This window comes from Zosterops lateralis (assembly GCF_965231275.1).
Source record: "Zosterops lateralis genome assembly, chromosome: 1".
NCBI classification, from domain to species: Eukaryota; Metazoa; Chordata; class Aves; order Passeriformes; family Zosteropidae; genus Zosterops; species Zosterops lateralis.
This window is the reverse complement of record NC_139762.1, coordinates 137006037-137023570: the sequence shown is the minus strand read 5'-3', so window position 1 is coordinate 137023570 and position 17534 is coordinate 137006037. Positions and strand designations below refer to the sequence as shown.

Genomic DNA, 17534 nt, shown 5'->3' with positions numbered 1-17534 from the left:
AATATATAGGGAAATATGGTGTCAGGAACTGAAAAAAAAATGGATATCCAGTTTCCTAGTCTGACACCTAAGTGACTTTTCCAAAGTGGCTGATCTTTGCACTGTGCTGCACCAGAGAGTGTTGAGACTGGATTTCAGGAATCTGTGACTCAAAGGCTGGTCTGGATCATTTCAGTTCCCAAGGGATTGTTAGTCCTGAGCACATCCCTTCCCTAATCTTCCTATGTGTGTTATACTTATATACAAGTCAAAATACTTGAGACAAGGCATGCTGTGCTCCATCAGACAAGCCCTGCTCAACAATAACAAAAACATATCCACATTGTCAACGCTGTGTTCAGTAGAAATCTAAAATTTAAATCTAAATCTCCATACCAGCCACTGTGAAAAAAATTAACTCCATCCCAGCCCAAACCAGCACTCAACTGCAGAGTTGCCATTCACATGGACACTTCTGCAAAAGGCACCCAGAGTGAATTCAGTGGAAATTTGAATAAATCATAGAGCCATAGAATGGTTTGGTTTGGAAGGGACCTAAATGATCACTCAGTTCCAAACCTGCCATGGGCAGGGACATCTTCTGCTACACCAAAGTCCTGTTCCATTGGAACCTGTTCCAGTGCCTGACCACCCTCAAAGTCTTTCTTCCTACTATCTAATCTAAATTTAATCTCTTTCGATTTAAAGCCATTTCTGGTTTTTATATTTATAATAATCAGATAAGATAGACTGTTTAATTACCTTAAACCATACTCAGAACTCTACTGCCTCAAGGTCAGCTTTCCAATCCCATTCACAGCAGGATGAATTTACCACAGCAGTTCTTCCACTGAGTTTGTTCACTGGGTCCTCCAAGTGAATTTTTAGCTTGACTCCATGGGAAGACAACCAGGATGCACCAGCAACATGGGTCTGGTTTACATTCAAGCTGCTCTGAGCTGGCATCCTTCCTATTTTGGTTCCAGTAAAGTTTGGTTTGGGGTCTGACATTGTTACAGTGAGAACTGGAAAGATCATCAAGCACAAGTGGATTCACACTTCAATTAACAGCAACAACAAAAAAAGCTATTAGCAACAAAGATTATGTTTCAATAATAGTAATTTAAAAAGCTGTCTCTGTTACTCTTAATTGTATTGCAGCCATTATTTGTTTTTTAAAGCATTATCTCCTTGCTATAAATGAGTCAAGAGACTGCAGCAGGTAATATAACAACACAGTTAACTTCAAGGACCAATTTATCACAAGATTTAGGCAGAAGCCAATGATAAGGGAGAGGGAACCATTCTTCTCACAGGAGTAGTCCCTTAGGGATTAAATAAATTTGGCAGTACAATGTTTGACCCCAAACATATGGCAATACCTGGTAACAGCTCTCTAAACTGACATTGTCTCCATTGACTGCACAAACCCTGCAGCACCAGGGAGCTGGGTGCTAGAAATGCAGCTAGAAATGCAGCATATTCACCTCAGCCTGCAACAACACTGGCCTGAATATCCATCAGCAATATAAATTCCAGCAGATTGGATTTACTGGCATGAGGAAACAAACATTATTGCATTCCCAGAATGTGGCAGGGAAAGGTTCAATTCATGCTGTTGGTTGTCAAAGCAAAGAATCCAATGAAGAAAGTTCTATAACCTCTCTCAAAAGTGAGTGAAAAGAGAGAGGCACTCAGAAGTTGAATCACGTCACCTGTCTCAAACAGTCATCCTCAAAAAGGGTGAAACATTCTCTTGAGATGTCTACTCCTTTCCACTGACTATCAAAAGGGCATGGACAAATAACTTTCAGGCTACTGCAGTTAAATGATATGAATCCTACTGAAGATACCTGAATAAAAAGATACAAAATTGTTTAATTCTATTTAGGGTTTTCAGTTCTGATCCAACATCGATCTTCAGCTCAGAAATACCCTTTGGTCTAAGCTATTAGAGTCATTTGCCAGAAAACTTTAGTGACTAAAATTCTGCTGCACCATCCCACTTGTGTCATATTAGTACTGCAGCCTCTGACAGAAGTGTTGCACCTTCAGTGGCAAATCAGAGAGATTTTTACAGTAGATATAGGACAAATATATAGATAGAATTAATATGTGCTATCCACCTTGCTGTAAAAGCCTGGAGGAACAAAGCACAGTGATTCCTATGGCACTGTAGCTAAATGAAGTCTCACCCACAGGTGGATTGGGTTGATTGTGTGTAATCACTTTGCAGTAAAAATGTCCTGTATTTCATCCTCTCTAGAGCTTTAACAGGTTGTAGCTTTATCTACCCCACTGTAAAAAAAGACTGATACTTCAGGCTGAAAGGACACAGATTTATTTTTCAGAGTTTATATGTATAGAAACAAACATATGTCTTATGCACATACCCAAATATATACACATATATGTGCATTTTATATAAAAATTCCTTAGTTTGCTAGAGTACAGATGAAGTTATAGCCAAACTGACACTGAATGATGACTATCAATCCATAAGGAAATGAGTGGAGTTTAGGAACCTGATGTCCCATGGACCTGCTGTTCAACAGACAAGGACAGCAAGTGACAAAAATCACCTTATCCAATTGACCTACCTCACTTGAAAATACCTTCCCTACCTCTGGCCAGCATTAGCAGCAGTACTCACAGTTCCCAAAATATACAGCCTGCCAAAAAACATTTTATGCAGACCTTAGAACTATTCTCCACCATTTTTAAGCACATTAATACAGCAGAGCTTGCATTTAATTACATTAATTGCATTTTAAAGAACTTAATTAGTAATTTATCAAAAAGCAGTTCTCCAAGGTGTCAGAGCATTCCCACTGCTTTTGTTTTGCATCATTAACAAGCTTACTGATTTGAAAAGGGATTTGGTATTTGGGTGTAACTTGTAGGGAACTTGATGGGATTGAATCACTAACCCTTCAATTTACTAACAAAAATAGCCCACCAGTTAAACCACACTGCATGTGTGTGGCACTGAGGAAGAAATATTCTTAACAGACTGCTACATTAGAATTCAATTCCGTTTGTTGACTTAGTTTATTTAAAGGAAAAAAAAAATTAAAGTCAGCAGCATTTACAAACTTCCACAGGAGAAAGGACGCACCACTTCATATTACCTGAATATGAAGGGGATAAGGGAATAGAAAGGAATAAGAATAAGGAAAGGGATAAGAAAGGAAATCATTGTATCATTTGAGTTTGAACTCTAGTAATAACATGAATATCTCTGTTGCAGAGAGACTATGCAAGGTCTACAGGTATCACAGACCTGTTCAACCAGATGCCCCACCCCTGGAAGTGATCAAGGCCAGGTTGGATGGAGTTCTGAGCAACTTGGTCTAGTGGGAGGTGTCCTTGTCATGACAAGGGGGTTGGAATAAGATGATCCCTTCCAACCGTGGCCATTCTATGATTTTATGATCTACCTATAGCTTCAAAATAAGCCATTAAAACTTAAATGCCCAGCTTTGCTTTGATCACAGAAATAAATAACACAGGCTTCTAAAGACAGTTCAGCTGAACACAGAACTGGAAGCAATGGCTTCATCCCAGATCTTAAAAATAGGTGGTTCTGCCCATTTTGTTCCAGGTGTCAATGTGACAGCTTATCTAGCTCTGAACATGGGTTTGGTCTTATAGTTTTGTTCTGCCTGTGCAATTGTTTCCAAAATCAGTTCAGTTATCAGGTGATGCACTTAAATCAATGCCATGAAAGATCACAAATTTTCTGGCTAATCTATTTGAAGGGAAAGCTGAGTGTTTGTGCCAAACCTTTTCCCAGGTGTCAGAGGCAGCCCCTGACCAGCAACCACTGCATCCTTCTGTGAAATCCAGGACCTGCCATGGTACCTCCAAACTTCCTCATTAAGCCAAATCACAGGATCTGCAGCTCTCATTGCAGTTACTCCTCACAAGACTTTGAGGCTGGAATTTATGCAGCCAGATGCAAAAAAAGAAAACCAAAAAGAAAAAAAACAAAAAACCACAAAAAACACCAGCCCTGAGAGATCAAGCTCACCATTGCTATAGTAGATATACAGAAATACTCATTTTATAAGAATCTGGGGGTTTCAGGAAGCCCGCTGGGTTTTAGAAGTGTAATATGTTATGGCAGGACCTTTAATACATTGCTTGGGTTTTGCATGCTTTGATATAGATTCAACCTTTTCTATCATTTTCTGTAAATTCTTCCAGGTCTATCAGTACAACTGGGAATAAATATCCATAGCACCTCCCCATACTTTCCCTATCCAAAAAAGAAGTACATCCCCAAATAGAGGGAGAGCAGAGGAAATCTTTAATTTGCAGGTGCACCTAACCACAGCAGGCAATGGTCTATTCCATTTATAGATCGTGTTGGGATTCCACATAAGATTTTGATGTGAATAGTCACATAAAGCATAAAAATTAACCACAAGGCAGGCTTAGAACACTAAGACTTTAAGTAACTGGTGTCCTTTCAGTTTGAGGTCAGTTTAGGGGTTGTAAATGAAGGAGGAAGAGAGGCCTGACTGTACAAATCTGCTGAAATGAAAAGTATTTTAGATTCATGAAGGCCACATGCCAAGGGTTTTCTCCTCATTGCTTTGTTTTTTCTTGGACAGAAAAGCCTGCAACTAAACCTAAAGCCTCAGAGGTTTTTCAGTGCCTTGCCCTAGTCTCCTGCTGAGCATCTGCCCATCTTCAGAATGAGAAGAATCTTCTTTCTGCTGAGCATTCCTCAGCAGCCCATCAGACAGCAAACACCAAGAGAGACAGTGCTGTGCCAAGGATGAGTTGTCTCTTTTAGCCCATCATTTAGACTCCACTGGAGCAGACAGAAAGCCTCCTCCTGATTGCAGCTGGAGAAGTATTGGGCTCCACAGCTGAATATTGAAAGTGCTGAGCATCCACAGCTCCTGCAAAATCAATGTGGGCTGCAGACAGGGTTGAAAAACAAGCTACTTCCAGCACATAAGAGAATGTTCCAGCTTTTTGCCTGCTCCTATTTCTGTATTTCTCCTTCACTTTTACATTATTTAGAAATAGCTTCCATAGTCACTACATTTCCCCCCTTTTCTTTTTCTCCAAACAGCACATTACATTTTCATAAGGCTCTGAGAACCATGCTTTTTCTGATTGTCTCAATATTTCTTTCTAAATCTGGGAGTTACTTTCATCTGAGTCTTTGCCTTTACAATTATTTTTACTGTACATCAAACATTGTTCAGAGAGCTTTCTTGTCTGAAATGCAAGGAAACCTATTAAAATCTAGGGGAGATGTTATCATCCAGCCAGATTTTGTGATTTCAGACAAGATGCTTTTGGCAGATCAGAGATTCACTGTTTTACATAAAGTGATTGCCTGTGGTTTATGATGCTACTATTTGTCTGGAACTGCTAAAGAAAGAAGCTAGAGATAAGAAAGGCAAGTGAAAAGGTTTAATTGATCTCATTTTATTATATTCCTATCTTCAGAGTCTCATATTAATATTCCCAGTGGCCTGTATGAAGTTGAAGGTTTGGAACAGACTCTTTTTCTCACAAACTGCTTCAAAGAAAATAAGTAAAACCATTTTCTGTCACAGACTTATTTCTAAAACTCTGGGTTTTGGATGACTTTTGGATTCATATCTCTTCTCCCTCAGCAAAAAGAAGAAATCAGGCCACAGGTGCTGAAATATCCTCATCACCTGAAGACAATGTCTAAGACATTGCTGTTTCCAACATACAAGGGAATGAAAATAAATCAATAAATCACTCTGTGAAACTCTAACAGAGCTAACATCCGCTCTGGAGGAGAAAAGCTGCCCGGGTGCACAGAAATATCAAAGTGCTGCCTGGAGGCACTGACAGACAGTCTGTGTCTAAGTGAAGGTAGTGGCAAAGCTTGCTCATCCCTCCCACCAACAACTCCCAGCAAGATGCTCCCAGCCAGACACAGCATGTCTGAGGAGGGACAACTCTGCCATCCCTCCCTGAACCAACAGGCAGTAGTAAAACAGCAACAGTTATGTGTACTGGAAAGCCTGTTTAAGGAAAATGGGACAGGATCCTGAAGAGATCCATCTGCACTGGGATATTTTTGTTAAGCAAGCTGTTTATCAAGGCAAGCAAGTTGTGCTGGGAGCCTAGAAGTGGAGTTTGAATGGGAAAAACCCACTTAGCAATCCACTTTATGCACAGCACAGACCAGAGCACACCAGATCACAGGCTCAGCTCTGCATTGGGAGCACATGAAGGATTTTCCTCAGTTTTCTGAAGTCCTTAACTATATTCATCAAGCTGATATGAGCTAGCACTGCACCAAAGGACACAATCCAGGTCTTCTGCTCCTTGTGCCAGTTACTCCACTGGGACAGCATGGTGAAATAAATCTGAGTAAAAACTAATCTGGGAAAGGAAGCAAAAATATTTGTTGGCTTCCTGCTGTAGTTCATGGTGGGGCCACACAAATGCATGTGGTGGCAGATGGGAGAAGGAAGTTAGGAAGATGAGATTCTTTTTTAGAAGTGGGGCTGGTCATAAAGCAGCACTGTTGGAAATCTCAGAATAAACCCATTCATTTCAGAGTACCAAGCAAATAAGAATTTATTTAGAATCGTGGAATTGTTTAGGCTGGAAAAAAACCCTTAAGAACATTGAGTCAAACCATTAACCCAGCACTGCCAGGTCCAGCACTAAACCATGTCTCCAAAAGTTACACCTACACATGTTTTAAATACCTCTAGGGATGGTGACTCCACCACTTCCCTGGAGAGCCTTTTCCACTGTTTGACAATCTTTTCAGTGAAGAAATTTTTCTTAATATCCAATCTAAACCTCCCCTGGTGAATCTTGAGGCCATTTCCTCTTGCCCTATTGCTTGTTACCCAGGAGAAGAGACAAATTCTCACCTGGCTATGATGCCTTGGAATGGCTACCTAGAACAGAGGCTAGACAGAGTTAGAAAATAAAGTAGGTATTTATTAAAGGCCTTCAATAGATACACCTTGGACAGTACAAGAGCTTGGCAGAGGCTACACTCAAGATGCATGAGTGGTCACAAGACAGATAAAAGTTTGGTCTATTTGCATATCAGAGGTTAATTGTCTAATTACAGCTTCAGGTATTGAAGTCACATTCCCCCAGTTTGCTCTTTGTCCTGATTCACTTTTGTTTATACTTTTCAGGGTCTGGGGCCAAGGATGTCCTTGGATCTCAGGCCTGGAAGGATTGTTTTGTCTGACCAAAATGTGAAGAGAGCTTGGCAACACTCTATATGGAGCTCAGAGTTATACATAATGCAACACAGGATCTGAAAATTATAAAACCTAAAAAAACTTAAGGCATCATCCTTTCAGGGAGTTGTAGAGAGTGATAAGATTCCAACTCAGCCTGCTTTCCTCCAGGCTAAACACTCCCAGCTCCCTCAGCCACCACTCAAAGGACTCATGATAAAGACCCTTCACCAGCTTTGATGCCTTTCTTTGGACATGCAACATTTAAATGATGTGGAGATTACACAGTGCCAGAACAGAGCTGTAGTTATGATCTGGGAAAAGAGTCACTTCTGCATGATCTGTGGAGAAACTGAGGGGCAACCAGCAGCCACAGCTCATTCAGAGAGTTCAAAGCTGCCTGCCAGACACCAGCTCTGGAACCATTTCTGTCTAAGCTGGTGATGACTGGACCAAGTGGAAAATTAAATCTGAGCATTTCAGATATTTGATTTGAAAATAAAAATTTCTGTAAGAGGAAAAAGAATATCTGAATATCTCTGCTGTGCTTCCCAGAGCCAAAGGATACCAGACACTCAGACATTCAACTAAATGGCAGAAGATCACCACTAAACAAACATTTTGTCTCCTCACATCCATGAAAATTCTTTTTTTCCCTTTATTTCAAGTAAAGGATAAATCAGCTGGAAGTGCTGTCACAGACCTTTCATGTCTTCACAGGAAACTGCAATTAGCCAGCAAATGTGGTGATGAAAGGATGAGTGATCCTGTCATCTGTAACAGGAGTGATTGCTGGAAGATGGAGGTGTTACAGAGCTTGAGAAAGGCATCACGACAGCTGTGGGAGTGCAGCATCAAGAAGCAGCAGGACATATCAGAGGTGACATCAGCTGGGTCACTGCCCAGCTGCAGCTCTTTAAAAAGCAGCAGTTGTCTGCTGAGCATTTAACAGACTTCCAAAGCCATCTGAAAGTCACTAGATTTTCAAGTGATGGTCAAATCCTTAGTACCTGCACTTAATCTGGACATCTTCTTAAGCAGCAAAATGTGGAATATACCCTTGGGTGTTGATATGTTCCAATATTTCAGTATTTTTGTGAGATTTTACTGTACTGATAAGTCTGTTAGGAAGTGACAGTCAAGATATGGCAATTCTGGTGCCTACCCTTTGTCATGGCCTCTGTGCATGAGGTATTTTTAACACTAAAGGCCAAGAAGAAACAGCTTGCTGTTCTGTGAATATATCATGAACCCAGGCAAAGGCAACCTCAAAAAAAAAAAAAAGACATTTCTGAAGCTTTCAGACTATCCTTTTGATGGATGTTGCTTTGAAGGCTGGAATCCCTTCATCATCAGTAACAGAACAGTGGTAGCATATGTCTTATATTTTATACACTTCATATACACTACCCAAAGTCAACAAAGACATGTTAAAATAGAAATAGAAATATTGTGAATCATCTGGACATCTGACTGCTTATGATATCTTATCACAGACCTCACTAAATCAACTGAAATCAACGACAAACCATTGGTACCAACCCACTATTGAAGCAATTCAGCCACATCTCCTTCTGTTTGCAAAATATCTGAGCTTGATGTGATGACAGTCCTTCACTCTAGTATATTTTTAAATATTTCATGGCTGCCTGTTGTTATTCCTACAACATATAAGCAGGAACTGTATTTAGGAAGCATGTAGCATCTCTGGAACTTTTAGCAGAATTTATCCCTCTTTCCTGCTTTCCTGTGAAAGCATCACCCATTCTTGCAGTCAACAATAGTTTAGAATGTAATGGAGATGTATGGCAAAAATATCTCCCCCTGCCACAATGTCGTCCTGAGCAGACATGCTATTTTTTTGTTTACGCCATGCTTACTGCCACAAGATCAAATGAGAGCTAAAATGCTATTAATGCACTCAATGACATCTTCTTAGCAATAAATTCAGTCAAATATAGCAAGATGGAATGACAGAGTCTAGGCCAGATGTCCCGGGAGGCCTGAGACAAGCAATTGTGAACAGCTGCTGGTATGAAATCCATCATTTGCAACACTTCAGGACCCTGCACATTTCAGTAGCAGCACCAGGACTGCAGGACTCATCAGAGGTCAGAAACAAAAAAAAAAACTTCCTCCCATTTCTGCCCTTTGATTCATGTGTCTCCCTGGAGCTTACATGGGATTATGTCTATGAAAACCAGAGCCTGGCTGTGCCAATACATGCTTTTGTCTCAGAATGTGCACAAAATAAACAGCAGTTTGGCATGTGTCCTGGTCACATTTTCCACCCACCCCATGGTTTGTATGTTCCTGTTTTATGCAGAGCTGTCATTAAAACTACTGAAAGTTAGCTGCAACAGCTGCCAAAAGTTTGATCTTCTTAACATGTAGAAGGTCTTGTCTCACAGTGAGCTCCTTTCCTGTTCCTGCTGCATTAACGTGTAATTTAAAAGTGGTACATCCACAAGAAACCCCTTGGTCCTGCTCTCCATCTCTATTCTCTCACTCCCCAAAAGAGTTCTACCTCACATATGCAGGTAACAAAAAAATTAACTGATCTCTACCAGAATATTTCTGCTGGAGGTGCTCTCATTACCTCATCCTTTGTTTCAGCAAGATTTTCATGGTTTTTTAACCTGATCTAAAATCAAGCCTCTTAAAAGCTTTCTGCATGCAAAGCAATAAATTAAATAAGTATAACACTGATTCTTCCAAAGAGCACTTTCCCTGTTTTAAATGTAAGAAGGGAAAATTTAGGGAAAAATCTGGGATTGTGTATTTAAGGGCAAAAAGTTACTATGCAGGAGAAATTGTATAGTGAGAGTTAAGAAGTGAGACTATGAGAGGGGAATAGCCCTGCAGACACCAGTACAGAAGGAGGCTCAGAAGATGCTCCAGGTGCTGGAGCAGAGATTCCCCTGCAGCCCCTGCATGGAGAGGCAGCTATGTCCCTGCAGCCCATGGGGGTCCATGGAGGAGCAGAAATCCACCTGCAGCCTGGGGAGGACCACAATCAGAGCAAGTGGATTCCTGACCCAGCCCATCCTGGAGAAAACTCCTGGCAGAGAGTTCTCCTCATGGAGAGAGGAGCTCCTGCCAGAGCAGAGAAAGAGTGTGAGGAGTCGTCCCTGCTAGGAGGAAGGATCAGCAGAGATGTGTGATGAACTGACCACAACCCTATTTCTCACTGAGGTCTCCAGTGCAGGTAGAAGCAAACACCTTGGAGAGTGGCTATCATCATATTCAGGATGAAGGGTGCTCCCAGTGACCCTTTGCAACCAAATGAGAAGTGTCATGCTGGCCCATGTGGATACAGGAGGGGTTAAAAAGCCACAGACAGATGGTATTATACTCTGGGAGGCAGGTAAAAGATTTTTTTGAGCAGGCAACAAAAATGATGACCCAGGTACAAAGCAGAGTAAACACTTGATTTGGAAAAGGAAAGTAACAGAATTGCAAAGGAAAATCAAATTTTTGGTGTTCAGCAGATAAACAGGAAGTGTTTGAGTTGGTCAAGTGTGCCAATCAGAAGAGTTCACCATTTTCTATTAGAGCCCAGTTGTGTGTCTGATTACATAAGATTTTTCACAGGAAAAATCAAGCTCCTTCAGTCTGCATAGCTTACAGTCATTATTCCCCATGACTTCCATTTGCATGGAGATTACACCACCCATTACCCATTTATGTTTAGGCTAAAAAAGCAGTAACATCTTGATATTGCTGGGTAATGTCAACTAGACTCTGCCTGCTTGAACTTGCCACTCTTTACAGACCCTGCATAGCCCAGAGCCTTTTTCTTACAAAGGGAGTCACAGAAAACAGTAACAGATTTTCACAACATCAGCTCCGAGGCCTGTTCACAGTAATCACAACACACACTGCAAAAAGCAGCACAACCAGGCAGCTTTCACATAGTCACTAAGAACAAGAGAGTGATTTGTCAGTGGTAGAAGGAGAACAGGCTGTGTGATTGCTGTTCCTGTAAAGTGCTGGTAGATACCAGCCACAATGTCATTCCCATCCTCTTCACCGAGGAGCTGGAAAATCAGGGTCATTTGTCAGTGCAAATCTCCCACACTTTTCTCCATTAAAAGTCATTCAAAACACCACCAGTGCTGATGCTGTTGGCAGCCAGAGCACTAGAGAACACCAGTTGTCAGTAGAGTTGAGATGCTGAAAGGCAGAAAAGCACAAACATTCTTTTGCTTCCTTAAGGATCATTCCCAGCATTACCCAGAGCATTCTCTTCACAGTACAGTGACAGAAAATAAGGGGGGAAAGGATCCTATACAAAGTAAACCAAAATCTGGGTATAAATAAGACATCACTTTTCATATTCAGTAGTCCAAATTATTATAAAGTAATTGAACTATACCAGAGCCAATTCATGGTTTACTCTGGAAGCTGACCTATAGTTAATACTGACTTGCCAGAAAAACCCATCACATATCCTGTAGTAAAATCAGAGAATCACAACATCAGAGAATTATTTGGGTTGGAAGTGACCTTAAAGATCCCCTGACCCCAAATCCCTGTCATGAGCAATACTCCACTAGATCAGGTTGCTCAAAGCTCTACCCAACCTGGGCTTGAGCAGTGATCTCTTACAGAGTGGAACTGAGTAGAAGACACAAAAATAAACAAGTATAAGCATGAAATAAAACAATCACGGCTTTTCACATTTATATGCTAACTGAACCTATTGTAATTCCACAGAAAGAGAAGCTCTACTTACTCTCACAGAGACGCCTCCTCAGCTTCCCCCGAATTTTATCGATGGCGTTGTAATCAGAGACATGAAACACATGAGCAGACTTGGGCTCTGAGGCAATCTCATCAAGTTCCTCTTTTAAGGCTTCTCCAACACCCACAGCAAAAATCCTAATCCCAGCCTGATGGGCTGCAGTGGCTGGATCCAAGACAAAATCCTGGCTCCTTCCATCAGTCAAAAGGATGGCCACTTTTTTAACAGTTCGATCACTAAGTCTCCCACCAGCTTCTTTGGAAAAACTGTAGGTGGTGATGTACCTGAGAGCATCTCCAGTGTTCGTGTTACCCCCATAATATTGGATCTTTCGAGCAGCCTCTTTGATTTCCTCACGGGTTTTGTACTTCCCCAGGTCGAACTCCATGGTTGGGTGGTCGCTGTATCTCACCACACCTACACGGGTTTTGTCTGGGCCAATCTCAAAGGTCTCCACCAAATTGGACACCCACTGACGAACCTTCTCAAAATCTTCTTTTCCCACGCTGGAGGAGGCATCCAAGAGAAAGATAAGGTCGTAGTGAACACTCTTGCAACCTGCAAGAGGGGTAGAAAACATTGTTAAGGGGAGATGAACGCGGAGGACCAGACATAACCAAATATTCCCTGCACACAGCTCCTCAGTGAGCAATTTGGAGGAGGCAGCAAACCCTCTCTCTTATCCTGCAGAGGAAGAGCAGATTCACAGCCCTTCTTCCATGTGATTCACCTCATCAACTTCAGGACATCTACAGAGCAGCAGAGACTTTGTTTTGAAAGGCAAGACCTTTCCCTTCCTTTTCTTCTAACTACCTCTGCTCAATCCTTCAGCTACATCCCCTGCATGTACATGAAGATATTTTTGTCTGACTTCATTGCAGTGCCTTTGCTCAGACAGTGCTCTGAAATGACCTGGACAGATAAAAAGCCCTGTCCTGACCTTGCCTATGCCAGTCCTGACCCTGAGTAATGAAGCTTTCGTGTCCCCTCTTGCATTAAATGTTATGCTTCATTTATGCTTAGCTAGAAGCAGTTCTTTTGCCCAGCATGATATGTTGATGTAGCAGGTCTATAACAAGATTATTTCAATTTTGAGGCTTTCTGCCACTGACTATTGACTAAAGGCTGACTTACTGAATTTGGAATGTGTTCCTCAACAACAAAGGGCAGCTACCTTGTAAGAGAAAAGTTCACTTACCCCCACAACCATCCCTTTGCCTCCAACCATGATATTTGCAATGTGAGGCCTGTATAATCCAAAACTCAAAGCTATTTTAAGCTTGCCTTATATCAATCCAGACTGGTTGTATATTTGTCAGTCACTTGCAAGAAAAATAGTTGATCTCTCAGGAGATGTTTTTTAGCTGTTTCTGGATACATGAAAGTCAGGAAGCAATAGATCTATAAAAGTGTCACTGATGCCTAAAGTTTATCAACATAATGCTCCAACTGGACAAAATATGGATATATATACATACTTATATTTATTTAAACCAGTATTATAGACCATAATCCTAATAAATTATGAGTTTTAAGACTGAGATCTGCTCTACAAAGTCAGTTCGGGCACAGCTGCCAAGCATTGCTTCTCCAGCAGTTCTTGTCTCACATCAGCTCAGAAAGTACAACTGCATATTTGTGCAGTTTTTTAAGCAGTGGTAAAATTACATATTTCCTACTGAATTCCAGCATTTGAACCTACAGAAAGATCACAAAGTCTTCTCCCATACTCAGACTTTGACACAAATTAGCTCTGGCTCTTTTGCTCATCCCAGGGTTGTGACCCTGCTCAGAATGGAAGAATTCCAGAACAGCCCATGGCACTGGAAAGGAGGGAGTGGGTAGCTCAGCTACACAGAGAGGATTTGCCTTCAGAAAAGAATAAAAGTATTATAAAAGAGTAGGTCAGTGCTCAAAGCATTGCATGATGACCATGAGAGTGACTGAATGTACACCTGAAGTGTGGCAGGAGATGAGAAAAGAGCATCACCTGCTGCTGTGTTGACTTCTGCAGCAGAGCACATCCCAGGTGCTGCAGGGCCTGTGGGAACAACCTCTGCACATGGGATTGGGATCACACTGGGTTCTGCCCATCCATACGGGATCTCTCTGGTAACAACCTGTTGTTGTGGTTTAATTCCAGCTGGCAACTAAGCACCACACAGCCCCACACTCACTGCCCTCAGCAGGACTAGGGGCAAGAGGATTGGAAAGGTGAAAGGGGGAAAGCTCACGGATTGAGAGAAGAAAGTTTAATAATAAAATAAAATTAAAATAAAGTAAAATAAAATAAAACAAAATAAAACAAAGAAGAATTTGTAATGAAAAGCAAAATAACAAAGAGATATAAATAAAACCCAAGAAAGAGGAGTGATGCAAATTTAAACAGCTCACCACTGACTGACTCACAGTCCCCAAGCAGGAGTCTCCAGCCAAGTGTCCCCCCACAGTTTTATTTCTGAGCATGACATGACATGATTTGGGATATCCCTTTGGTCAGCTGGGGGCAGCTGTCCTGATTTTGTCCCTTCCCAATTTCTTGTGCTCCCCCAGCCTCCTGGGTAGTATGAGGAGAAATAAAAAAGCCTTGGCTCAGTGTGAGCCCTGCTCAGCAGTAACAAAAACATCCCCGTGTCATCAACACTGTTTCCAGCACAAATCCAAAGCATAGTCCCAGAGCAGCTACTGTGAGGAAAATTAACTGTATCCCAGCCAAAGCCTGCATGTGGGACTGTGTTCTGTGATGGCATTTTGTGAGTCAGGGAGTGCTTGTCTCTATCTCCAGAGCAAGAAAAGTCTGTCTGGGAAAACTCTCTTGGAGGCAATCTGAGAGTGGAGATGATGGTTTATATAATTTTATATTATGGCATGCAAGTTACATTACATCTGTGTATATCAGCTGGACTCTCAAGGGTGCTTCTGCTTGATTTTTGGAGAATTCAAAAGATTAACAGTAAAAGGTCAGAAAAAAGCTTACACTTCCCCACCTCATCTCCTTCCTAAATTCATTATTATATTAATCTATTCTGGCTGAAAGAATGTTAATTAGGTGAGACTAACAAGAGAGCAAAACCCACAAGGTACAGACTTTCCTGTTACTTATTTTAATGGCTCTCAGCAGGTGAGACAACAGCTATTTCAAAACAAACAGAACAGACAGAATGAATCCTGTCTGTGTTCAAGGGCAATGAGCCTTAAAACAAGGGGGAGTTAAGGTTTAAAAAGTGATGTCTATTCAAGGCTGTACTGCAGAGAGGCAAAACATGATTTTTCAGGATGATTTGATGATTTTTTTTTTGGCATTGATGATTCTTTGCTTACAGACCTGGTGGCAGGGAGATGAAATGCTGCAGAAATGCTTTTAGTAAATATTAATCTGCATTTTTAGCTCTCTAATGTCCACTGCTGGACAAAATTGATTGTTTTCCAAGAATGCCATAAACAGTACTTTTTATTGGCAGAAACAATTCAGTTCATGTTAAGGGAATATGGAAGATAACTCACAGTAATCAAAATTTCAGTTTTGTAATTGCAGAAATGCTCTCTGGGAGCATGATTCAAGGAGTTGTGTTCATCTACTCTGACACTGAACCAACTGTTTTGCAATATTTCTTTTAAAAATAGTTCATAAGCAAGCCATAAGCCCAAAATAATTTAAAGTAAGCACAGAATGAACATATAAATGGCTTCACTATATTCTGCCTGAGACAGGTCCAGAAGCAAAAAAAAAAAATAAAAGTGAGATTTCGCTTTGTTTGGTTACTAAGTATTTATTCCTGGTAAACGTCACAAAAAAAAAAAAAAAACAACAAAAACAAAAAACAAAACAAAAAAAAAAAAAAAAAAAAAAAAAAAAAAAAAAAAAAAAAAAAAAAAAAAAAAAAACAACCACATAGAGAGATCATATAAGAAAGCTGCAAAGCAGCTTTTCCTAAAGCCAAAAGAAGGTCTAAAAAAGCATCTTCTTTCTTATAAATTACCCAAGCCTACAGAATACCAGCTTTCCTAGAAAAAGAGACAGGAAACCTCCATCTCAAAATGCCTTTGGACTCTTACAAAAAACTGTGTGAGTCTACAACCATTTTTAATTTGAGGTATGATAATGATGTCAGATAACTCTTCTTGCCACACAAAAACCAATGTGTCCTTGTCAAGGATCCCTATAAGAACAGTCCCTCAGCTACACCATCCTCTAATGTCTCAGTGGCATTTGGGGCAGAGTGCTCATGAGCCCAGGCCAAAAGCTGTGCCACGAACAGTAGAGAAACATAATCCTAGAGTCACTTAGGTTGGAAAAGACCTTTAACATCATGAAGTTCAACCATTAGCCCAGCATTGTTCAGTCCATCACTAAACCATGCCCCTAAGCACCAGATCAACACATCCTTCAAATATCTTGAATCAAGGCAGGGTATGAACAGTGCCCTGGCCCTGTTTAGCTCACAGGAAAGTCACAGCCAGGCATAAGGTTCATCTGACACCCACAGGAGGCAATGGAAGCAGTGATCTCCATCTGGGGAGTGCTCCATCTGGATGTGCTCCCTCTACCCAATGTGGGGTAGATGGAGCACATCCAGAGCAAACTGTGGTGAGCTGCTCCTCTTGCTGTGGGTAGCTGAGCTAAACTTTCTTAGCCTACAACAGGACAAAAGACCACAGGTAAATCACAGCCTTGACTCCTGAGCCTTCTCCATCCCTAAGGTCTGTTTAATGTATTTCCAGCAGTAAATGTCTTGGGCTGTTCATGGATTTCCTCCTGGAAGTGATGGCTCCCCAGGCATGGGAGAGCCCCAGCAGCTCCAGGGCACGAGGCAGTAAACTGAAGCCATACCTGCTCTTTGTGCCTCAGTTCTGTCCCCGCTGAACACGAACGTGAGAAGAACCAAGAGCTGGGGCACGCGGCATCTTCCCATCATGGACATATCCATGTCTCCTATCTCACATCAGCTCGTCTTTTCTCCGTGGTGTGAAGCCTGCTAGGAATCCAACCCGCAGCCTAGAAAGGGAAATAAAGAGCAAGTGTTATCTCACAGCAACACAAACGGCAGTAATGATGCAAGTCATGAGAGCAACGTTTTGGAGAGTGGCCTCTTCTGCCTGTCATTTTACTTGACTAGACATAAACTGCTCAGACAAAGAGGCAGGAGTTCACCTACTTTTCAAAAGCTATACTCGTTCACTGGCTCTATTCACTGTGAAGCAGCTGAATGGAAACAGGAGAGAGATTACCAGATTATTATACTTTAATTGAGCCCACTGCCAACTACACAATCAGCGCACTGGAGTGGAAACCATTCCTGACCTGGCCCTCCCACGCATTCATCATTAGGAGATACACAAGGCAGAGCCCAGATACAAAACCACTACAAATCACACACACAACCCATTGCCACTTCACCCATCACTGCTTTCAGTTCTGGAGCCCCAAAAATGACAAATGCTAAAAATAAACCACTGGTTTTTTGTATATATTTCTTGCTGCTAGTCTTTTTTTTCTTTTTTCTTTTTTTTTTTTTTTTTTGTAGGAATAAACTCAGCAGTTTCAAAGCTTGTCTTTCCGCTGTTTAGCTTAAAGATGTGCAAAAGCTCAGGAT

General features: G+C 41.3%; 1 protein-coding gene across 1 annotated transcript in view; it reads right to left on the bottom strand.

The window, feature by feature from the left end:
• Positions 1-16868, bottom strand: part of COL22A1 (collagen type XXII alpha 1 chain) — a gene marked incomplete at its 5' end in the record, with an annotated part of 210599 nt that extends 193731 nt beyond the window's left edge. Inside the window, 2 exons of the mRNA XM_083859503.1 lie at positions 11932-12498; positions 16772-16868. Of these exons, the coding sequence (XP_083715629.1) occupies positions 11932-12498; positions 16772-16868 (664 nt within the window). The remainder of the gene's footprint in view (positions 1-11931; positions 12499-16771) is intronic.
• Positions 16869-17534: the final 666 nt, after the last annotated feature.